This window comes from Pseudopodoces humilis, chromosome 4 (assembly GCF_049639895.1).
Source record: "Pseudopodoces humilis isolate 2021_Gansu_Grassland_sample_001 chromosome 4, ASM4963989v1, whole genome shotgun sequence".
Taxonomy (NCBI): domain Eukaryota; kingdom Metazoa; phylum Chordata; class Aves; order Passeriformes; family Paridae; genus Pseudopodoces; species Pseudopodoces humilis.
This window is the reverse complement of record NC_142203.1, coordinates 68,142,471-68,166,168: the sequence shown is the minus strand read 5'-3', so window position 1 is coordinate 68,166,168 and position 23,698 is coordinate 68,142,471. Positions and strand designations below refer to the sequence as shown.

General features: G+C 52.2%; 1 protein-coding gene across 10 annotated transcripts in view; it reads left to right on the top strand.

Moving 5' to 3' along the window:
* RUSC2 (RUN and SH3 domain containing 2) overlaps nucleotides 1-17,927 on the top strand; it is a 58,082-nt gene extending 40,155 nt beyond the window's left edge. For 8 of the 10 annotated variants that reach the window (XM_014256966.2, XM_088054036.1, XM_088054035.1 and 5 more), the window contains 11 exons: nucleotides 791-2,863; nucleotides 5,088-5,873; nucleotides 6,364-6,564; nucleotides 7,799-7,942; nucleotides 8,844-8,920; nucleotides 10,939-11,113; nucleotides 11,792-11,897; nucleotides 12,943-12,989; nucleotides 14,294-15,275; nucleotides 15,855-16,028; nucleotides 16,336-17,927. In XM_014256966.2, the coding sequence (XP_014112441.2) occupies nucleotides 898-2,863; nucleotides 5,088-5,873; nucleotides 6,364-6,564; nucleotides 7,799-7,942; nucleotides 8,844-8,920; nucleotides 10,939-11,113; nucleotides 11,792-11,897; nucleotides 12,943-12,989; nucleotides 14,294-15,275; nucleotides 15,855-16,028; nucleotides 16,336-16,516 (4,839 nt within the window). In that variant the 5' untranslated portion in view covers nucleotides 791-897 and the 3' untranslated portion in view covers nucleotides 16,517-17,927. The remainder of the gene's footprint in view (nucleotides 1-790; nucleotides 2,864-5,087; nucleotides 5,874-6,363; nucleotides 6,565-7,798; nucleotides 7,943-8,843; nucleotides 8,921-10,938; nucleotides 11,114-11,791; nucleotides 11,898-12,942; nucleotides 12,990-14,293; nucleotides 15,276-15,854; nucleotides 16,029-16,335) is intronic. The other 2 variants (XM_088054037.1, XM_088054038.1) reach the window with 2 other exon arrangements.
* The last annotated feature ends 5,771 nt before the right edge of the window (nucleotides 17,928-23,698 follow it).

The following is a 23,698-nucleotide window of genomic DNA, read 5'->3' as shown; positions in this document are numbered from 1 at the left end:
ACCTGTCTGAGCTGAGGTTTCACCATCAGCAGAAGGTCAGCAAAAGCCAGTGCGCTGTATGTCACCTATTTGACCAATGGCCCTGTGGCCCCACTGCAGTCATCCTCTCCTCTTCACTGGAGAGACCCTTGTGTACATAAGTAGTTGCATACTTTGGCATGTTCCTCTGGCACCATTAAAAGGGTTCAGGACCTTGTGGGATCTCCTGGATTTTGGAGAGGAATGACTGTTGCTGCTTTTCTGTTCCAGTCTGCTCCTGCTTCCCAGTCTCTTCCTGGACGCGTGTGTGTGTGTGTCTGTTGCAAGACCTCGCTGTGTTTGGTTCTTGAAGGAAAGTTCAATGTATCTAAAAGGAAGCAAAGGTGTTTAATCCATTGTGAGAAGATAGACTGCTCTCACCAGGGTGCAGTGCTTCACTTCAGACTCTGTGCTGTTTTCCTGTGAGCACACAGTGCCATCTGCAGTGAGGTCTTTGTTTGGCCCAAATCCTGTACAGCCCTTTGGCCACTTGACTGAAATCAACTACTCTCTTCAGATAACTTTGAGAGGGGTCAGGTGGAATCACAAGTGTTGTCCCAGGAGCCTGCATGGAGGGTGACGTGTTTGTTTTACATTGTGGTTGGTTGTTTCCCAGAAGAAGGACCTTGTGCTCAGGTACTTGTGCTGACAAGGAACCAGTCCATTTTGATCCTTGTCAGCATATGAAATCTTCAGTCAAACCAAGGGTGTTTTTAAATAGTCACTGCCTTTCCCGAGAGGTGACTTCCTTTGTGATTTTGTCTCTCTGTAGGTATCTGAATTCCCTCATGAGAAGTGTCTTCCCTGCCTCTCATGTGCAGCCCTACCTGTTCATGGGTGGTATCAGCTCCATTGATGCCCTGAAGAGTCTTCCTTACCATGGATAGTCCACCCAAACTGACTGGTGAGACACTGATTGTCCATCACATTCCCCTGGTGCATTGCCAGGTCCCCGATAGACAGTGCTGCTCCGTGAGCAAAAGGACCAACCCCTTCTGCCAGCCAGAGCTCAGCACTACACGGACCTCTGCCCTTCCAGACAGAGACCTCTCACAGACTGACTCCTTGGTGTACAGCAGCTTTCTCCAGACCTCTGAAGCCTCAGCAGAGGCCTCAGACAACAAAGAAAGAAAAGCAAGGGATCTGATTGTCCCTAGTGTCAGTAAGCGACACAACCCTTTCCTGCTGAGTGAGGGTGATGACCTCAGTATTTTTGGGGATGACTTGGGTCAGAAATCTTTCCACCTTCACAACTCACTTGTCGATGGCAAACCGCCCCTCAACCTGCAGGATCTGGCCTTGCCCCCTTTCCACCTCCACGACTCCAACCACATTGTGAAGTCCTGGAACATGGCCAGCCGGTCTGGTGTGGTGGACGGGCAAGAGGACAAACTCAGTAGTAATGACATCCAGAAGAGGAACAATGCGAACAGGTGCCATCAGGCCTCGGAACGCATGGAGCTGGATGAATGCAGCTGCCATCGTGGCAGCTCTTCCAACTTCTCCTTCGACAGTGGTGACCAGGAGTGGAACCAGAACACGGGTGAACCGCTGAGGAATCAGGATGCCCTGCACAGGACATGCAGTTGTTCCAGCTCAGAGATCCAGCACTGTCGCTGCTACAGTTCATCAAGTCAGTCTGAAGTGATTGACCAACAGATGGGCTACATCAGTGACTCTTCTTGCAACAGTTCTGATGGGGTCCTGGTGAACTTCAGTGCTCTCTACAACAAAATGAACGGTCAGTCTCAATCCAACCTGAATTCAGCTAACCTGTCCTGTGACTCTTCCTTCTGCAGCCACTCAGACACAGGAGCTTTTTACCTGGATTTACATTCATCACCCACTGAATCCAAGATGTCTTGTGAGTCGCATAACCCAGAAAGTTCGGGCAAGGTGTGTGGGTGTCAACACTCCTCCTCACCTGTCCTTGATGCTAACTGCAACTCCTACCACCTCCACTGTGAGCCTTGCACATCAGAGAGCTCAGACCTCACTGCCTGCTTCCAGAGCCAAGCACGGCTTGTTGTGGCTACTCAGAATTACTATAAGTTAGTCACATGTGATTTGTCTTCCCAGTCATCCCCCAGCCCTGCAGGATCTTCCATAACTAGCTGCTCAGAAGACCAGACCAAGGGTAGCCCAGCCCAGCCCACAGAATACTATCTGTTCAGAAGGCCTGACCTGAGACAAGAAGGCAATGTAGAGTGCAGTGAAGAGGAGCCAAAGGGAGAATCCAGCCAGAACATGATTGAGGGTCAGGTCTATGTCAATGTGTCACCACCAAACCTCAACACAAGCCGGCAGCGCTCCAGGAGCTATGATCAGAACTTGGACAGGAGTCCTGGCAGCAGGCTGGGCTCCTTGGAGCGCATGGTGAGCTGTCCAGTCAAGCTGAGTGAAAGTCCAGCAATACCCATTCAGAGCTCTCCCCCCAAGAGGGTGACATCGTTCGCTGAACTGGCTAAAGGACGGAAAAAGAACGGCACCTCCCCACCGCTCCGCTCTAGTGGTGATTCTTCCCTGGAGTTCTCTCCTATCCCTGAGACTCAGCGGGATTGCCCAACCTTCCTTGAAGAAAGAGCTCGGCGCAGCCAGAGTCTTCCACCCATGCCCTTCATCCATGGGCTGAACCGGAGCTGCGAGGGCTTCTGTTTGAATCATGCTTTTGGGGACAGTCAGGCTTTGTGTTCCACCAAAGACTCGGTGTCCAGTGAGAAGGTCCCCAGTGGGCATGGGGCAGGTGAGCAAGCCTCTCTCTCCCTGCTGATGGAAGCAGATGCCAGCTTCTCAGGTGGCTCTGCCAGTGGCCACGGACAAAAAGATGTTAGAGCCCGAGCAGACGGTAAGGAGCCAAACTAGGGAGAAGGGAGAAGTAAAAAGAAAGGAAGCTCATTGGGATATGAGGGGAGCAGCAGGGAAACCTGCGTGGTGATAAAAGACCAGCGCCAGGGCAGTTTGGTTTCTGGTCTGCCGGTCCCTGAGACAAAGCCTTGCTGTGCTTTGTCACAGAAGCCATCAGTCTCGTATCAGTTCAAGTGTCTTGTCCTTGTGTTTCTAAAGCCTCCCAAGGTTTTGATGAAACCTCTTATGTCATGTTAGCAAGGACATAGCATTGATACTGAGAGAGTCTGTGCAGCTTGAAGGGTTGTATCCCTTCCAGGGTATATACTGTGCTTTTCCATGAGAAACACCTGCCCTTACCTCCTAAGACAGAGATGTGAAGATGCTCAGCAGAGTCATAGTCACAGCCTTTCTGTTTTGGAGTTAGTGGGGCAGGTGTGGAAAGAGAAGAGACATACCCAGCAGTCTCCTTTCCATGCGAGTCCAGGAAGCTCACACAGTTTCTGCTAGTGTGAGTCCTAACTATGTGAGTCCTGCAGAGTCTAATCTGCATGTCTCTGCTGGAATATCCTGGTCACATCCTCCACAGTGCTGTAGATTGCAGCAAAGGTTCCCAGGGAGAGCCACTGTCACGGTTAACGCTGTAGGGAAGCCTGTAATATGTGAGTTGTTTTCCACCTTGTTGCTGTCACTTGTGTTTGTGAGGAAGCTGTCTGACACTCCCTTTGGAAGTATGGCCATTTCTCCAGTATTGTGGGAGACCTTTGTCTCTGCCCTAGGCAGGTATTATACCTGTTTCAAGGTATAAGCCCTTCTGAAACGCCTCTAACCAGACCACTGCAGTAAATAGCCCCTACTATGTAAAGAAATTGTGATGCCTTAACAGACTGTCTCCACTTAATGTTCTGAAAATTTCTGGCAGGAGGTAAGAACGTGTAGTTTACTGCCATGGCAGAGGTGGGAGAGATTTTGGCCTTTGGAGCAAAAGTTTTCTAGTTATTGTCCTGTTTATTGTTTTTTGAGCCCTGAATGTTTGCTTGGTGTGGGATGGCAGTGGAGGCAGGGCTCTTCTGGGACAGGGCAGCATGGCAGCAGCCCTATTAGCTTCAGAGGCTTGCAAGGAGCAGGCTCTCCTCAGGGAGAAGGGGGCAGGCAGGCAGATTTCAGGTTAATATATCCCAGCAGCTGCTGCCCAGCACCCTGATGGAGTCCTTCCTTCTGCACTGTGACAGCAAGACAGGCATCAGGGCTGTGCAGGAGGCTTCTGCCTGCAGCTGGAGATGGAGGCATATCTGCCTTGCTCCAGACCAGAGCAGCATGCAAGCCTAGAGGCTCTGTGAGGGGCTAGAGGGAAATCAAGCCTGCTAAAAGCTGGCACAGGCAGCAGATAAACACCAGGGCTGATCAGCCCCACATATGCACCCAGTGCTGTCTGTGTTTTGCACTGAACACACGGTGTGTCACACTTCAGATGTGTCCCTCAGGATATCTGTGGCCCCATCAGGAGCGGGAGGCACATACACGTGTGGATCAGCCCACCACACTCCTCCAGCACATCCTAGTACATCATTTGCTGGAGCAGACTGGCACCTTCCAGGGTTGGAGGCGGGATGTTGGGAATGTCCTGTTTAGGTCTGGTAGAGGCAGGGGGATGAAGGAAGCTCTGTGTTCTGAAGTGGGAATAGTCACAAGGAAGAGGAGAGGGAGGGAGAAAGGGAGGCAACAGCACCATTATGTTGTGATGTGGGATGCAGAGCTGCAGTGCTGTTGCATGTAATGCTTGTGCTGGGCTGTGCGAGTCCACAGTGCATGTGGGAGGGGACAGCCTTGGGGATGAGAAATCTGTACCACAAAGTATTGGGCCTTGACTTTGTGGTACTGTTTGGGCAGAGGCAGCTCAAGAGCAGGCGCCTGACCCCGTGGCTTTGTGCTGTGCAGGGGGCAAGAGGTTGGGAAAGGATGTGAAGCTGGTGAGCCAAGACAGACAAGGTACTGGTGCAGTGCTCTGCTCTTCCAAACAGCTGGAAACTCTGCACTTGGGGCCACATATCTTTTTCTTGATGTGTGTAACCAGTTCAGACTTGAACCACTCTGTAACTGGCCTCTAGCTCATCCTCTTCCTCCTGCAACAGAGGACACTTTCCCTTTTGCCTGTATTCTGCTTGGCTGAGGATAATTGTTGCTCTGCCCATCCTCACACTTTCTTCCCCTTTCTCTCCCTGAAGGTGGTGGCACAGACAGCAAGCCTGTGGTACGCTACAGCAAGGACCAGCGTCCCACGACTCTGCCCATCCAGCCCTTTGTTTTTCAGCACCATTTCAGCAAGCCACCCAAGGCACGTGCCCTGCACAGCCATTTTGCCTCCAGCCTTTCCCAGCTCTACAGCTTGTCCAGCAGCCGGCCTGCCAGCCAGCAGATCTCCAGTTCCCAGTCCTCAGCCTTGGCCACGTCGGCAGAGCAGGCGGCGGTGGCGGGGAGCCAGGCCCATGGCACGCTCATGACCCAGCGCTCAGCAGACGGAGCTGCCTCGCGCGGTGATGGGGGCATCAAGAAGCCTGGCCCCGAAACAACCCGTCCATCCCCGCTGGGCAGTTACTCCCCTGTGCGATGCAACGTGCCTTTCTTCCAAAGCGTGGACTCCTCTTCCTCGCCCACCACAGAGAGAGCTGAAGACAGCCAGCCCCCCAGAAGCAGGTCCTGCCCCCTCTCTGCTAACCTGCTTCCCACGAGGTCGTCCCCTGCTGTCAGTGCCATGCTGCCCTCCAAAGCCACCAAAGCTGACAACCTGAGGCAAAAGGAGAACCCCAAACTGATTCCCAAGAAGGAGGCCCCGCTGGAGCCAAGCCCGCCACTCTCTGAATACCGACTCCACAGTGCTTCCCTCCCGCCCCTCTCAGTGGGTGGCATGTCCATGAGCAGAGTACGAGGCCATGCAGATTCACACTGGAGAAGTGGCAGTGAGACCAGCAGCTCTGGCCCCCTGAGCAGCATGGGCATACGGCCTGTCAATGGTAGGTACCCATCCTCCACGACCTGCTAGTCTGGAGCATCTACAGTTCCCTGTGGCTGTGGCTGCTCCTTGTAGTACCACCATTTCCTATAGCCACAGACCAGGATAAAATTGCATCTGGATGCTGCAGGAAGACTACACTAAGAGCATGTCCCTCCAGTCCCAAATCTACACTGTGTCTCCAGAGAGGGCAGTGTGGGCTGCTGATTTTACAGCACCCCATGCCAGGTGCTTGCACCCCAAACCTGCTGCCTCTGTGCCTGCAGCCACAAGGGCACCCAAGCTCATGCCCTGTTTTGCCAGGCAGTGGCCTCCACCTGTCTCCATGTGCATGTGCTAATGTCCTGAAATGCTGCTGGACCTCTGAGTAATGTGCTGTCTCTCTTTCTCTGTCCTCCATCTTTCTCTTCCTCTCCCTTCCCATTTTCATTCCGCATCCTCCTGTGTGCTCTGGTCATCCTGTCTGGTGCTCACTGCCCGCGGCATCCCAGCGAACCACCTCTCCCCCCAAGCGCTGAAGTGGCGGGAGTACAGGCGGAGGAACCCCCTGGGTCTGGACCGCGTTTCAGGGCTGCCCAGCTTAGCAGGCAGCCTGGACAGGAGGCAGCAAGAGCCTCGGCTGAACCGGGGCAACCCCATCTTTGAGCTCCCTGGCGCTCTCAGCACCAGCCATTTCCACTGCAAGCTGAACGGTGCGCACCACCTCTCTGCTGGGGGGTCTTGGGAGGTGACCTTGGGACTCAGGCTCGGTTTCCCTGAGCTCAGGTTGACTTTTCTTAACTTGGGTTAAGCTTGGATTCATCACTGTTCTGCCTGCTCAGAGCAGGAGGGATGATACCTCTGTTCACAGTGGGGCTGGGGGGTTCAAGAGGAAGGTGAAAATTGCTTCACTGGTTCCAATCTTTGTGTAACCTTCCTTCTCCATGGGGTGAGAGCAGTCAGGTCCAGCTCTGAGCTGGGTTGAAGGGCAAAGTGAATGGCCCAAGAGCTCGTTTATCCCTCAGTAGGTGCTCCTGGTCTGTGGTTAGCTTGTAATTTCTCTGACACAGGAGCTGGGGCCCTTGGGGAGCTCAGGTCTGTGCCCTATGGTGCCTGACCATCTGCACAGACCTGTGCTGGCTTCTGAGCTGTGGATTTCATGAGGCAGCTGACAATACTGAAGACCTTCACAGGACTCTATCTTCTCCAGGCTTTGCCCTTAAGGTCTTCCCCATCCTCCAAAACATGTGCAGGAAGGGTTGACAGGGGCAGGCTGCTTTTGACTGAACCTCTGAGACTCCAGTGGGGAGAGCAGTGTGGTATGTCTGTGGGAGGACAAGCATTCTACAGGCTAACCTCAAACCATGGAGGGAATTCCTCAATGCCTTATACCTCAGTCTGCCAACCCAAATAGTTTCTCCATCTTTCTTCAAGGGAAAATGCATAGCACAAAGTCAGACAGGTGGAAGTCAAGCACATGGGAGAGCTCCTATGGATGTCACCCCTTGGAAACAGAGGCCATCCCAGAGAACAGGCAGCAAACATGCAGTCTGTTGTCTGTGGACACCTGTGTGTGACAAGTAATGATTTTCTCTGTGCTGACTCTGCCTCTGCTTGCAGCAGCATGGGGAGTCTGGTGCAGCAAGGTTTTTCCTCAGCCCCAGCCCATGAGAGTGAACATCCCACAGCATTTTCCAGAGCCTGTGGGCCCCCAGTCAAGCTGGAGGTGGATATTGGGTAGGCCGTGAGGATCAACTCTGCAGGCACATGTTGCAAACCACTGCTGGGGTAGCAACAAGCCTGTAGCCTTGCTGTCCCAGCAGAGGACAGGCTGGCATGAGGACTGCTGCTGGTGCAGCTTGCTTCTGGGAAAAGCAGACAACACAGAAGAGGCTTTGGTGTGCAGAACTGGGGCTGATCCTTGTCCCCTCTGTCTTGTCCCTGCAGGACAGTCTATGAGGCAACTCCAGCTTACCTACAATGACTTCTTCCCTGACTACTTCTCCCTAGCGGAGAAACCCCCTGCTGAGTTCTGCCTCTCCCCAGATGGCAACACGGAGTCCATCTCCATTGACTTGCTGCAGAAGAAGGGTGAGTCCATGTATCTCTGCTGGACCATGCAATGTGCTACGGAGGAAATATGATTAGAAAGGCTCTTAGGTGCACAAGAATGGGCAGAGAGAGCAGACAGACATAGGAGTGTGACCCTAAGGCAGGGCATGCTGCCACCCCAGGCTCTATTTACAAAGGTAGACCTGTGTGTATCTGTGTGATGTTGCAAATATGCTGACCTGAGATTTTGTAATTTAGGTTAAAAGTCCATTCAGTCCTACATAAGTAATTTAAGATTGTATCAATCATATAAAAAGCAGGGAGAAAGTACTTGAGAGCAGGACAAGATAGAGCTGTGTATCTTGGATACACATGGGATCCATTAGGCAGGATTGGCAGGATTTGACAGCTGATTTGTTATCATTTCAGAGGCAAGGAATGTGCAGAAAGGTTCCCACACCTTTGCCAGCTCTGGGCTCATCATTACCAGGTGGCAGTTTTCCCTTCTGTTCCAGTTCTGTTCTCACAGTATCCTGGTGCAGATGACAGATTACACACCACTGGCTTGTTACTGAAAGCCATGACAGAACCTGCCAAGTGCAAGGCTTCTGCCCTGCCACCCTGTGGCATCAAGGCAGCAAAAGACACATTGCCTCAGATCCCATCTCTGCTGCCTAGGGCATGGGGTGTGGAGGTGATGGTCCCTGTCCCTTGGGACATTGACAGGTTGTCCTACTGGCAGGCTGACAGGTGAGTGCTGGAACAACAGGGAGAGTTTTGGTGAGGATTTAGGAGAGTCTCTGCATGTTTTTTGGCAGAGAGCGCTTGTGTGTAGACATGGGCTTGCAGTGCCCCTGGCTGATTACTTCAAGGAGTGTTTTGTCAAGGGTCTGTCCCCGCAGCCCCTCAGGCAGCTCTTTGACCTGTTGTTTTCCTCTAGCTCTGGTGAAGGCTATCAACACTGCTGTTGACCTGATTGTGGCTCACTTTGGAACCAGCAGGGATCCGGGGGTGAAGGTATGTCTTGCATCCAACTCCATTCTGAGTGGTAAGGAGAGTACAGAGCAAGATTGCCTCTCCATTTCCCTCTCTAGTCAAAAACTGCGGGTTATCTAACAAAGGGAGGAGTACCAAGAACAAACCAAACAAAGGTGATGGCACACTGTGTGGCAGATAGTAAATCTGTGACAATTCCTGCTGCATGATGCAGTAAGTACATGTATTTAAAGGAAGATCAGAAAAATACAAGGAAAATTCACTGATGTTTACTTTTAGGAATAATGTCCAGCTTCCAACTCTGAGTTGGAAGTGGCTGTAGGCTGTGAAAGTATAAAGGGCAAGTATTATATGTTTGTTCTGGCTTAACTCTTTTTTATGTATTAACTGTGGCTATTTATAAGAAAAAACACCAGACCAGATGCCCTTCTGTTGGATGCAGCACACCAGCTCATTTTTCTCACAGAGTGGAGAAATGTGTCTCCCTCCTCCACATGTCCCTCGTGACTCTGTCCTAGCACTGGTGCCAGGGCACAGTGCAGTGTTCCCCATCCCTCAGCATCTCACAGGGCTTAGTAATGATAAAAAAGTGCATCAGACTTCGCCCATCTGGGGCAGTTGGTGACCCCCATGAAGGGTTACCAGTTGGTAACCCTTACCATGAATACTTTAGAGCACTCAGAGTACATCTAAGGGGCTGGCTGTCTTAGGCCTGTACTCCCCTCATTTCCTATTTCTGGAATAACACATAAGTGCATCTCAGTTGCCCTGGGGCTGGCTGTCTTTGGCCTGTGCTCCCTCATCCCCCATTTCTAGAATAACACAGAAGCAGAGCAATTTTGCTGCTGTTTGTACCAGGCATTGTTTGCAGTCCTGTGACACCCAGCATGTTTGTGGTGTCTCCTCTCAATGCTGAATGCTTGGCTTCTGTCAGGTGACTCTGGGCAGCAATGTGACACTATTTGGATATGACAACTCCCCTGGCATGCCGACTGGGACAGATTCCAAAACCATTCAATCTTATCTCAGAGCCCAGTGTAATTTTCCCCTAATTACAGCTGTTGCTGATGCAGAGATTGCTGTGCAACACAACTGGAGCTGTTGAGATTCCCGTGGCTTTTTAGGGCTTCACTGTGAATTTCCAGTTCTTGCAGTGTATGTTTGGGAAATAATTGCAACATTCCCCCATACTTTGCTTATCAGACTGTGTTTGATTGATGTTCTGGTTTTAACCTCGGGTTTCTTTATGCATCAGTGTGCCAGGGACTGAGCATTCACCTGTCAAAAGGCAGCATCCATCCCTGCTGCTGCTGTGCTCAGTGGATCTGACAGGATTATTCCTGAGCCAAGTTCAGTTTCAGTTGAGGGCTTTTGTGAACCTGTGCCAACTGGTCAGTATAAGTCCAGCTCAGCTGGTAAAATCTGTGCCCTGAACACCATTGCCTGACCCATTTGGATAGATCCCTTGGCAGATCAAAGACTGTAAGCAGTAGAATGTGTCCCTGCTCTTGCTGGTGCTTCCTCTTCACCTCAGTCTGATCTCTGGCCATCCATTTTGTCCTCATCTGTTTATTTATAGTAATCCCTAGGAGCTTGAGCTTGACATGTCACTGAGTTAAGTGTTCCTTAACCCCTCAGTGCTGGTAGTTCTATGTGGCTTGGTGCTTCCTGCTCCAAAATTAGCTACAAGAAAATCTAAAGCAGTAGAATATCCCCAGTTCTTTTCTTCCTCCAGCAGGAGAGCCTTGTTATCCCTTTTGGGAGAACTAGGCATCCTTTCTAATTGGGATATCCTCTTCCCAAGCTGGGATATTCTTTTTTCCTCTTCCCAGCCTGGGGAAGAGCTTGCACAGAGCAGTCCAGAACTGGTGTCTGAAGCATCAGGAGTGAAAGCAAAGACCCTGCATGTTCAAGGAGCTGCTGAGCCTGGATGTTGTTTGCTGAGTGTCTGTAGTAGGCAAGTGGGGCTGAGCATTTTCCATGCATCTGTACCTTGAAAACAGTTACCAACACTCTCCTTGTTGCCTCTCACCCATTAGGCCAAGCTTGGGAACAGCTCTGTGAGCCCAAATGTGGGACATCTCATCCTGAAATACCTGTGCCCAGCTGTCCGGGACATTCTGAGTGATGGGCTCAAGGCTTATGTCCTGGACATGATCATCGGCCAGAGGAGGAACATCCCCTGGAGCGTGGTGGAGGCGTCCACCCAGCTAGGTATGGGTGTTGTGCAGCAGTGCCTGTGGTAGTTGTGGTTGGGAGGTGCTGGGGAAGGTTGGCTCTAAGGATGGGAGTGCAAAACACCCATTTTCCTACATGAAACAGGGTGCACACTGGCCTTGTCTTGCAAGAAGGGAGAGACACTGCACTACTCTGCCAAAGTATTTCTAGTCATTTCCCCTGAAATTTGCAAATTCTCCCATAACAGGCCAAACCAATAAAAAAAGGGATAAACAAACCCCCAGAAAATTAATTCCACTTTGGTTTCTGCATTATACTGGGGAGAATCATAGCCTGATTATGGCAAATCTACAGCTCTGCAGTTATCTCTATGATTGCAGACACCCCAAATTATAAGCTCAGACCACAATATTCTCTTTACATGCTGATTTTGAGCCAATGGCTGTGATTGTCACTGAAGTGTGGGAGGCAGGTCCCTGTGGTAATGGAACTTTCCCAGAGTTTTGGAGTGGTGGTCTGCGATGGATAAGAGCCCATCTCCCATGTGTAGTCTAAGTGCTGGCATGGAGCAAGTTCACGTTGTGTAGTGGAGGGCAGTGGACACACAGACATGGACACCCAGACAATGTCTGATTTGCCTTGATGCTCCATCCTCTGCTGCAGTTTTGGCTTTGCACACCACAACTAATCTCAACAATTTGCTTCTCACCACAGGCCCCTCTACAAAGTTGCTGCACAGCCTCTACAGCAAGATCAGCCAGTACACAGAGCTCACCAACCACACCATGAGGTTCAACGCATTCATCTTCGGCCTCCTCAAGTAAGCAGAACCCCTGGGGTGGCTGCATGTCCCTGTCCAGGGCTGGCAGCAGCTGTTGGTCCTTGACCACAGGCAGGCACCGTTGACCATGAAAAAAACTTCTAAGAATCTGGGAAGGCACTTCCCAGAAGTAGGCAAGGAAGAGAAGAAGCTGTAAGCCTCAGGAAACTCCATCCAGGTCAGGGCTTAGAATGAGTGACTGTAGCCACCTGAAGAATAGGGACAGTCTGTTTTAGCCCCAAAACACTAGGTGAGAAAACTCTGTCTATACAGCTTCATATGAGGTTAGACATAATATATCACTCTTGGAAATTCATCTTTAAACCACTGTTTCCTGGAGCTGCAGTGGATCCCAAGGGATGAGACTCTGAAGGAGAAATTGCCCTGGTCCAGGACTCCAGACTGGCCCTTCTGGTTTGGATAAGGAGTGTGCACACTCTGCTGTGTTTAACCGAGGAAGGCAGCAATATGTTTTTGTGGATGAAGGTATAAGCACTGCTAGGATTGTGTTTCCCCACTCCTCTCTGGTGCTCAGCAGGAGCTCTGGCAGTGGCAACAGAGTTCCTAAGATCTTCAGATGCAGACCTCCAGTCAGGAACAACCTCTGCCCTACTCTTCCTACACAGGGTGACCCTATCCCTAGCCTGGGTCACTGGCACAGGATACTGGCGTTATTCAGGCTGATCCACCAGCACTCATCTTAGTTTTGTAGATCATTTGCCTCCTCCACAGCAGCCTCTTCTCAGCAAAACAAAACTCTATCAAGGATATAGGAGCACAGCAGTGAGGAATCCTGCTGGTAGCATGGTTGTTTGGGGTTACAGTCACACAGGTAAAGCCATGTAGATGTTCAGCGGCAGGCTGAGTGTCTGTGATCAGAGCATGCTCATGGGATCCAGCCACTGCCCTTTCACTGAGGTTCACAAGCTCGTGCTCTGTAAATGCCCTTTTCCAGACACACTTCTTGAGGCAGAACAGTGAGGATGAATGGGGTGAATAGATTTTCACTGTTTCTTTCTCACCCTGCTAATTTCAATTCCTGCAGTATCCGGTCCTTGGAGTTCTGGTTCAACCACCTTTACAACCATGAAGGTAAGAGCCTGAAGGCTGTGGGCTGCAGTGGGAGCCAAACTCTGCACACAAATAGAGCATGGGATGGAAATGTGTTTTTCTTGTTGCTCTCTCAGCTTGGGCTGCTCTTCTCTGCCCTGAGCTGAAGGACTAAGCTATATGCAGTCTTAATGTAGCAGGGAAATCCCAGCTGGAAGTCCAAGCACCATGCAGCTCCTTCCACCTGAACCTGGACTTCCATTCTCCTTCCCACCTGCAGCTAGTACCCAAGGCTATCAGTGCTGATCCCTCAGTCTACCTGCAGGAGATCAGATCTAAGCCTACCCCACAATTTCTGTACTCCCTGCCCAGTGCCTGACTGTTTTGTATGCCTGGAGATGTGCACATTTACCTGAAACTTTTCAGGCACAGAAAACAGGAAGAAATGGAAAGGAAAACCTGACATACAAAAAGTGTGTTTTACTGGATGTATCTGGAATAGAATAGAATAGAATAGAATAGAATAGAATAGAATAGAATAGAATAGAATAGAATAGAATAGAATAGAATAGAATAGAATAGAATAGAATAGAATAGAATAGAATAGAATAGAATAGGGTTTGTGCTTATTCTGGCTTTCTGAAGCAGAAGACAGCTACCTATTTCAAGCCATCATTAAGAGCTGGAAGTGTGAGCAAAAGCTGAGGTTGTCAGGATGATGAGAGCTAAGTGGAGGGGTTGGGGATAAGAAAGTCCTGTCTGTGGTGTAGATTTGTTACCTTGCTGGGCTTGGGCCACAAATCCCTTTCCCAGCTCTCTCCCTGGTAGTGAGACCTGACAATAAAGCAGGACAGAGGGGTAGTGCAGATGTGGTCAAATCAAGTGAACAGTTAGTGCTACAGATAGAAATGCTAATTCAGTCTCTGCTGAGACCCACAGTTCATCCCTGACAGGTCCCTGGAAAGACTGTTTTCAGCTGTCCCTGACACCTCTATCTGTACAGGCTATATCTGCAGTTCCTTGTGCAGAACTTGAAGAATAGGATTTTCACATGTGCCAACCCTTTGGTGCTCTTTATTCCCATCCTACTTCCATGGCATTTGGTGACAGAGGTCATCTGGGTCGATAGTCTGCAAGTCCTGGCTGCAGGTACAACTGGCAATCTCTCTCTGGGGTAGTTTGCTGAGAGGTCACAGAGCATCTGCTGCTCCCTGACCCAGGCCTGAGCCTCACATTATGACCAAAATCCAGTGTTCATCTCCTTTCCTCATAGCTTCAGCAGCTTCATGATGGCTTGGCAATGGTGGCAAGAGCATCTCGTCTAATTAATGTCTGTTTTCCTACAGACATCATCCTGGCACACTACCAGCCAGTGGGCTTCTTGTGCTTGTCTCACAGTGTGTGCCAGCCTCTTTTTGAGGAGCTCCTGCTCCTGCTCCAGCCTCTCTCCCTGCTGCCCTTCAACCTAGACCTCCTCTTCGAGCACCACCTGATGCAGATGGGCAAAGAGCAGCAGCAGCAAAAGGAGCTGCTGCGTGTGAAACAGGACCTGCTGCTCTCTGTGCACTCCACCCTGCAGCTGATGCGGACCCGGGGCAGCAGTGAGGATCCTGATGGCTGCAGCACCGCCCCAGAAACATGCCAAGGGGGTGCCAGAGATGGTGACATCTCACCAGGGCACAGCCCACAGCAAGCTGTGAGTGAGAAGAGGGTCAAGGGAGTGGGGGCCTCCTGTGGAGAAGGTGACAGGGAGGAAGAGCAGAGCAAGCTGCGAGAGAGCACGTGGGAGGGGAAGAAGGACAAGCAGGCAGGCTGGTGGTACCAGCTCATGCAGACCTCTCAGATTTACATTGAGAGCTCAGCTGAAGGCTCAAAGTTCATCCGCTCTGAGAAGAAGAAGGCAGCTTTGAATCCTGCACCCCGGTCAGTGGAGACCCACAAGGCCCCACCTCCCCGAGAAGGGGTGGTGGAGGGTGCAGAGGCTTGTCCCATTGCTGAGGGCATCTTGGAGGAGAGGCCCAAGGCAGCCAGCAAGCCAAGTCCTGAAGCTTTGGAAGAGCCCTTGGAAAAGCCCCAGCAGGTAGTGGTCGGCGAAGAGGTGAAGGAACGGAGCTGGCCCTTCTGGATGGGCAGCCCCCCAGACTCTGTGCTTACAGAGCTAAAGCGCAGCAAGGAGAAGGAGGCTCAGCAAAGAGCAGCAGCAGCAGCAGCAGCAGCACCCCCCCAAGAGGACAGCAGCACCAGTGCATCAGAGAGCAGCCAACCCATCAAGTGGGGACACTTGTTTGGGTCCAGGAAGGTACAGAAAGAGCCCAGGCAACCAAACAGGTAAGGGCAGGAGTGGTTTGGGGCTGAGAAGGGCTGGTTAAACTGGAGTACAGGTGGAAGTCAGGCCAAGAACTCACTGCTGGGCTACACTGTGGTGGGACATCAAGGGTCTGTAACCCTGCTCAGTCTTCCCAGCCTGCCTTAATTCCTCCCATACCCTTGCTCAGTCCATCTCATAGGCTTTCCTCTTCTGCCTGAGCTCTATCACTGCCTTGGCATCTAAACCCTGCTACATGGCCTCATCATCATCTCATCCCTCCCAAAACCACATGTTGAGAACAGAACATGGAGCCATTACCCTGTTGCTTACAACAGGTGAGGGGGAGGCATGAAGTTACTCCCAGTAGCTGAGATCTCTCTGCACTGCCTCTCCCTCTGTATACCCTTACTGCTCCTAAAAATGACCACTGGAAATGTCCTTCCCACTCCAGGCTGTGGTGTTACACCTGAGCCCTCCCCACCTGGAGACCTGGGGCACTGCCTAGCAGTGACCTTGCCATGAGAACAGCTGCTCTGTTTCCTCTGTTCTTCTGTGGGTGTACTTTCCTGCCACTGACTGCTCCCCTCTCCTCCTTCCAGGTTGCCCTCCGGCTGGCTGAGCTTGGACAAGTCTGTGTTCCAGCTGGTGGCCCAGACAGTTGGGGCTAGCATGTGGCGTGAGGCAGCCCCGGAGCCAGACCCTCCCCATCCAAAACCACCTGAGGCACCGGCTGTGGCACGACCAGCCCAGGGGATGTCTCCTCACCCTACCTAGTGAGTGACACCAAGGGGACAATCCTGCAGGTGCTGGAATGTGGTAGGTTGAGGGTGGCACTGTGGCAGTTTGCCTGGCCTTCTTCATAGACAGGGACCAGAGAATGGTTTGGGGCAGTGATGCAGCTTCTGCATCCTTCCACCACAACTCCACAATCTGCAGGTGATGGGGAATTGGGGGAGCAGCTGGGAGCCTGGCTGGGGAGGGAAGCAGGGGATGTTTTCCTCTCTCCTCTGGGCCTGTGGTGGTCTCTGGGTGGGGTGAGTGTCCTGAGATGAGCTAACCCTACTTTCCTTCTGCCTGCAGTGAGGTGAAAGCTCTCTGCCATCACATTGCCACCGAGGCAGGACAACTGAGCTTCAACAAAGGGGATATTCTGCAGGTCATCTCCAAGGTGGATGGTGACTGGCTGCAGTGCAGCCTCGGCTCCGAGAAGGGACTGGTGCCCATCATGTACGTCACCCACCCCGAGGACGAGGACTATTGACACGTTTAGGAGGCCAAGCACAGTTCCCTGGGCTGCTGAGGATCCTCTGGGGTAGCCTACCTTGCCAGAGGAACAAACACAGCTTCTTGCTAGTTTCTTACCTTTCCTGCCATTACAGAATACAGTAACCGTAGGTGGTTCCTTCTTGCTCCTCCTTGTGCAGCTGCCAAAGGCCAACTTACCCCCCCGGGGTCTTCTGCGAGCTGCACCTCGTATTGCCAGGCATCGCCATGCATGCAGCCACACCAGGGACCGCCTGACCCCCCCTCCGCCCCACACTGTCTCCAGCACCCACAGACCATGGACTTGTACATTACAGGAACCCCAGCAGTCCCTGCTGGGACAGCGTTGTCCTGCTGCCCAGCTGTTGGATGCTGGAGGGTGCAGGATGTTGGCACCCTGGGGGTGGCAGTGTAGTCTGTGGCCTCCAGCATCCCTGGCATCCTCAGCCACAGGGGTGGGAGCACCCTGTGTTGGCAGGGTCCCTGCGAGGCTGGGCTGATGGGTTGTGTTTATTGGCGCACTGCAAGGTGGGCTCCCCCACACCAGAGCATCCCTGTCCTAGGGTGCTGTTCCCAGTGGGTTGTCCCAGGACAAGTGGCCTGGCAGTGCCACACTGCAGGGCTGGGTTTGTGCGTGGCCACAGCCAGGGGAGGGGGACAGGGCATGTGTGAGTGTGGAGCAAAGGGGTGTGTGGGGTTGTGAGGAAGGTTGTTCAGTGTTATGTAGGTCCAGAATGGGTAGTGCCACCCTGTGCAGAGATGGGTGCTTTGGGGGGAGGCCCTGTGCCCTCCACACTGAGCAGGGAACCAGTGCTTGGGAAGCCCTGGGATGCTCAGTGGAGAGGCACTGGAGGGGAGGGAATGAGGGCAGGGTCCCTGACTGGGCTAGGGATTTGGGGGCAGTGCTCCCATCAAGTAGATTGGGGGTGCTCCTAGAGGGAGCTGGGGAGCCTGGGGAGGGAGGGGTGGTGCTCCCTTTGGCACAGGGTTTCTGGTCTTGCTGAGCAGTGCCGTGGGGTGGGGGGGATAAGTGTTGTGCACAAACACAAGGGGATACTGGAGGTCCTGGGGTCCTTGGTAGAGGCAATGCCAGTCAACCCCTTCCTTGCCATGTTCATGCCGCCTGCTGTAGTGGGGATCTTCACCTGCCTGTCAGGTGGGGAACAGTGTTAATGAAAGGCCATGCCAGTATTTGGTGCCATGGCCAGCTTGACGCTGTTCACAGCATCGTGCCTGGGCTGGCTTCACCATGGCAAGGGGCTCTGGTCTTGCTAGGTTACCTCCTGCTTGTACATTGCTTAGCGGATGTTGCACCATATTTAATTTGTATTTCCCTGTTAGAATGAGGTGTCTCGCCTTTATTTATTTCTTTATTTATGATGCATATTAATAAAAAAGGTGCTGATTGAGCCCCCTGCTACCCAGACTTCTCATTTCAGCGCATCCCTGTGGAGGGTCTGTGGGTTACCTGTGCTGTGCTTCCTCCTGCGCTCACCACAGCCTACACCAGACCTTCAGGAGGACATACCTGTCAGTTCAGGCCTGAGGGGTGGGGGGAGTGGGCACTACAGATGATGATATGTCTTGGGGTTCCTTGTGCATTGCTTGCAGGGACCCAAGCAGGTTTCAGACAGGAGATCACACCATCTCAGCCTGGAATCTGCTTCTCCTGGGTCATGGGAAGGTGAAGGAGGGGTTGTGGGCTGGGGCCCATAGCCTGGGACAACCTGGCCATGAATTTCAGTGGCTGTGGGTCACTCATAAGGAAGGGCTCCAGGGATTCTAAACGTAGACTCAAACGTTGGGTCTCCAAGTCCACCATGAACCCCAAGAGCCACCTCTTTACCTCTCAGCAGCTCAAAAGGAGAAGGGGAAGAACTCTGCTTGTGACTCCAGCCTTCGCTGCAAGGGCACCACTTCGGAGTTTGCTGCATCTATGTGGACAAATGATCTGCACACATGCAGTGCATCAAAACTGCTGAAAAAAATCCACAACATAAACCCCTGTTCTGGCTGGGAGCAGTACAGAGCTGCCAGGGCCTGTACATGAGCTGCTTTGATTTAAGCTCTCAGAGGGGCAATGGTCAGGGCTGTTCACAAGTTCCATGGAGCCAGGCTGCTCTACCTGCCTGCACTGGCTGGCCCAATGAGGAAGGGGACCATGTGCTGGCAAACAGCAGCCCCAAGGTGCCGAGTCAGCCCTGGGGCAGGAAAGGGGATTTCCAGCTGTCTGCATTGTGGGCTCTGACACTGAGCAGCTCCTTGGGTGCCTGGGGTAGTCTTGGATGCAGGGGAGGCACAGAGCGTTTAAGGTTTAAGGTGTCAGAGGCTGGATTTGGGATTGCTGCTATGGAACTTGCAGCTGCTGAGGACTTCTTTGGGGTCATCTGGCTAAAGCAGATACAGGTTGAGGGCTATCAGATAGCCTGTGCCAACAAGGAACTGGCCACAGGGCACAAAGCCCATGAATCCTGCAAGGCTGGAAGTGCCCAGCAATGTGTAAGGGACATTGGGACAGTATGGGGCAGTACTGGAGCTGTGACTGGATGACCCTGCTGGTGACCTGATCCTGGAGGGTCAGCAAGGATCCTGATGGGGACATGGGCCTATGAGCTCTGTCAGGGTCATAAGCAGGAAGAAAAGACACTGGGTGTCTGTAGATACTCATCGTGGGGGCTCCTGTTCTCTGGGGACTCTGCTGATTGAGGCATCTCATACATCTTGAGGTACAGAGCCAGGCCAGGGGCAGCTCTGGACCAGCAGCAAGATGCAGTCAGTCCTGCCTGTCTCATGATACCTGGGCAGCAGCAGTGTCCTCCTCTCCTGCTCATTGCAGGTATCTCTGAGCCTGCTGCTCAGAAAATTTGCTCCTGGCTTCCTTTCAGATCTCAAAGCAGGTCTTAGCAAAGAAGTGCTGGGCTCAGTAGGTGAACCCTGAGAGCGGAGATTCATCATGTGGGATGCAAAAAGGAGCCCAGTTTCATGGTACAGGAATCTGCTCTGCATGGTACAGAAGCTGGGGGGGGTGACCCACATGACTGTGGGACCCAGTGGTGGCAGGAGTAAAGTCATGGGGTGACAGCAGGGCTGGGACAGATTTAGGGTGCAGTGGGAGTCCAGATGGACATGACAATTCGAGGGACAGGTGCCAGCTGAGAGTGCGGGGACCTGCTGGTGTCAAGTGCTGGGGGATCCTAGCAGATCCCCTTGGACCTTCTCTGCCCAGGTCATCAGGTCCTGGCACATCCTCAGGTCACAGACGCTGACCATGGACCCTGGGTGTCAGTGCTGAAGGAACTCTGGAATGCATGTGTCCAATGGAAAAGCCTGATATATACTGGAAGGGAGAAGGGAATGCCTTTCCTTCCTGTACCCCTCCTGGCAGCCAGATCCCATGTTCAGACGGTAAGTGTGCAACACACAGTGACGCACACAATTCATAGAATCAAAAAATGATTTGGGTTGGAAGGGACATTAAAGATCATCTAGTCCCACCCCCACTACTGTGGCAGGAATACCAGTCACCAGACCAGTCCTGCTCCATCCCTGAACATTTGAAATCCCACAAATTTCCATTCAGCAGCTGTGCCATGATGGGCAGGGGCTGCCAGGCTGGGGATGGGCATGCAGGTGACTCTGGCATATCTGTGGCCATTAGTTTGGGATCATAAAACAAAGTTCAAGCTCATATTAACTCCTGGGAGCTGTGTGTGACCTCAAAACATCTGAACATCCAGATTTTGGGCCAGCCTAGCTGCAGCCAAGCCTGGGGGCAGGACAACTCCCTGAACTGCCTCTGTCCCAGCCCGGAGCCACAGGAGCCACTTCCCAGGTCCCTGGTTAGTGATATCCTGCTTGTGGCAGCAGGCCAGGAGGGCTGAGGCTGGGCTGGCACTGGGGCACAGCCTGGTTCCCCTTCATCTGGAGGAAGGACAGTGCTGCTCTTGCGGCCCCATCCTGGGGCTCAGCACTGAAACTGGTCCCTGCTGTACTGACTTCCTCCCCTGGGCCCTTCACTGACTCCCTCTCTGCCTCAGTGCCTCCAGCTGTACACTGAAAACCACCAGGCTCCTCTGAGTGAACTTCAGTGGCAGCATTGCCCATGAGCAGCTTTCATGGCCCAGGGCCCTTTTTCCCTGCCTGGGATGCTCCTGGGGCAAGGGCTGGTCTGGCACCAGCAGCTGCAGGTGTTCCAGAGGGGAGGGCAGGATGCCACTCCTGGGGAGCATCATAGAGGGGAGGAGCACATGTGGGTGTGCACACTGACTTCCAGCTGCAGGCAGAAGACATTTCACACACTGATTTCTTCTCTGTAGTGCCCAGTGACAGGACCTGAGGGAATGGCCTGAAGTGTCAGGGGAGGTTTAGGTTGGATATTAGGAAAAGGTTCTCACCCAGAGGGTGTTGGGTACTGGAACAGGCTCCCCAGAGAAGTGTACACACCACCAAGCCTGATAGAGCTCATGAAGTTTGGACAGTGCTCTCAGGCACATGGTGTGACTCCTGGGGAAGTCCTGTGCATGGCAAAGATTTGGACTTGATAATCCATGTAGGTCCTTTCCAACTCAGCTCACTCTGTGATTCTGTGATTCTGAGATTCTGTGATTCTGTGACTCTCCAAGGTATGGCCCCAGTGATGGGGGCCCTGCTTCAGAGGAGGGATGCAGACCTCTTTGCATCATGGATACACCTTTGGGAACAGAAATCCCAAATGAAAGAAAGGGGAAGGGTATAGTGCTACTGCTGTTGTTCTTCAAGAGCTCTTATGAGTGGTTTGCAGCACCGAGCAAGGTGTCAGTGTGTGGCTTTCCACATGCACCACGAGACTGGGAGGAAGATGGGGAACTGAGCTCTGTGCAGGAAATATGGCCCAAACATGTTCCCAGGAAAGGGCTGCCTGCTGGTGACAGCCAAAACACGCTTTGTTTCCATGACATTGCATAGGTACCAAAGACTGAAAAGTCCAGGGACATCTTAATCAGCATCAAAAAGGGGAAATATGTGGAAATGAGGAAACAGATAAAGCAGCATGGTCACAGTGGCCAGCAATCCTGCAAAGAGCTAAGGCAGCCCTTCAGAGCTCCTGGTATCAAAAGGTAGAGGCGAAGCAGCAGGAATAACCACCAGGGCCAGAGGTTATTCAAAACAGAGAGGCTCCTTCAAAGAGAAGTCATGTCTAGAGGACAAAAATAGTATCAGACAGGTAAGACGTAAATTCTAGATACGGCAAACAAAAAAAGTGATCAAAGGATAGCCTGTAGAAGCAGTCATCAGCCCTTTTTGCAAACACTTCAAGAACTCCAGACCTGCCACGTCTGTAGGGTTGACAGGAGAGTGTGTCCCTGCAGCAGAGGGGACATCCCTGGAGTGACATGATTGCTGTAAAATGTGGGTCCAGTGCCAGAGTCCTGCAAGGTTTGTGGTGAAACAGGACACACTCCTGGCAGCATGCCTGGACCCTGGCATTCCAGCAGGACCCTGGCATTGCAGAAGGACACAGCTCCTTGCCTGCACCTGCTGAGATCCAGCCTGCCCATCCTTCCAGCTGAGCCAGACCTGCTGGCTGCAACTGCCTGTGTGGCTTTTGGTTTGCCTGGTGTGACCAGAAGAAGTTGGACCCTCTAGAGAAAGCAGAACTGTCTTCTAACACCCCTCCATCCTTCCTGACAGAGCCCAGGTTACACTCGAGGCTAAATTTTTGTGATGTGGGGCAAGGGGAAGTGTGAAGAATTAGAGAGCCTCCTGACAACTGCTTGGGCTACACTTTGTCCATGGCTTTTGAGGTTTCATGTGGGGCCATGAAGGATTTTCAGAGGTGGCAGGTACTGGTAACATAGGAGCTGAGAGCCATTGTTCTGCTGGGAATGGTGCAGAGTGGGACCATGGATGTGATGTTCTTAGACTTTTTTAATTTATGCAATTCTCCTACTCCTTTTGCAAAGATCCTCCAAACTGAAAAACCTATTCCTACTGACACCATTTGATTTATAGGTCTTAATTTCTTTTTCTTGAAAGGCCCAGAGGCACAAAGGGACAGGGAGAGGTGACCTCTGAATTGCTGCAGTTGCTGGAGGCAGAGCAGCAGTTGCTTCCCTCGACTCCCCAAACCTCTCAGATACCTGAGACAGGGCACACCTGCCTCCCAAGTACCTCCCTGCTGCCATGCCTGTCTGCGCTTGCAGCCCCAGGACACCTTTTCCAGGGCAAATACGTTTGAGTACAGTGAACTTTCTGTGGGTGAGCTTCATATGTGAGCAAAGGAAATAAAAAAGCAGGTTCACAGAGGTGGGGACTCCTGGCCCTGCAAGCTCTGTTGCAGGAAGAGGTGAAACTCAGACAAGGGAGACTGATTTTCTGAGCTTAGGAGGGAATGTGGCTGGGCAGTCTCCTTCTCTGTCCCAGAGAGGTAAAAGACTGCAGGGGTGCCTGCCCTCAGGCAGCCCCTATATTGGAAGAAAAGAAGAAAACAATTATTCTACCATGATTTGCTCAGGGTTAGCTTTTGGGGATGGGTGGGGGGAATATATTTGGAGAGGACCACCCTGCACTGGCCTGCTTAATGCTGCAGAATAAAGGTGTTGCAAGGTGTGCAAATCAGCAGAAAGCAGAGCCTGACCCCAGGTGTGCAAGCACCTGTCCTTGCTGAGGAGCACAACAGAGGGGAGCCATCACAGGGGACTTCTGCCTGGCTGTGAAGCCTCAGAGAAAACTTGAGGGCTTGTTTTTCTCCTAGGTGTGTGTTTCAGTTGGGATGCAGGCCAGGCACATTCAGCAAGGTGTCTGGGGAAACACAAATTCATCAGCTCCAGTGCTGGACCTCCTCTGATGTTGGGTCTGCTCCTGTGGCCAGTGCCATCAGCCTTCAGCTGCACAGACAGCCTCACCAGCAGTCCTTTTTATCCCCACTGCCTGAGCTGGCCTTCCACCCCTTCATGGTCATTCATACTCACACCAAGTTCTGACAAAACCATGTGCCACAGCAGATGAGCTCGAGGCCTCCAGGGCTCTCACCCCCCTTCTGCCCAAGCATCTGTTCTCAGCCCAGCCCTGAGCACCAAACCACTCCTGCCAAAACCTGGGCTCTCCCATCCATGGCACACACTGCCAGGTAACTAAGATCACCTATGTCCTTCAGAAGTCTGTGTTATCACACTCCTTATAAAGGCAGTAACAAGGTGAG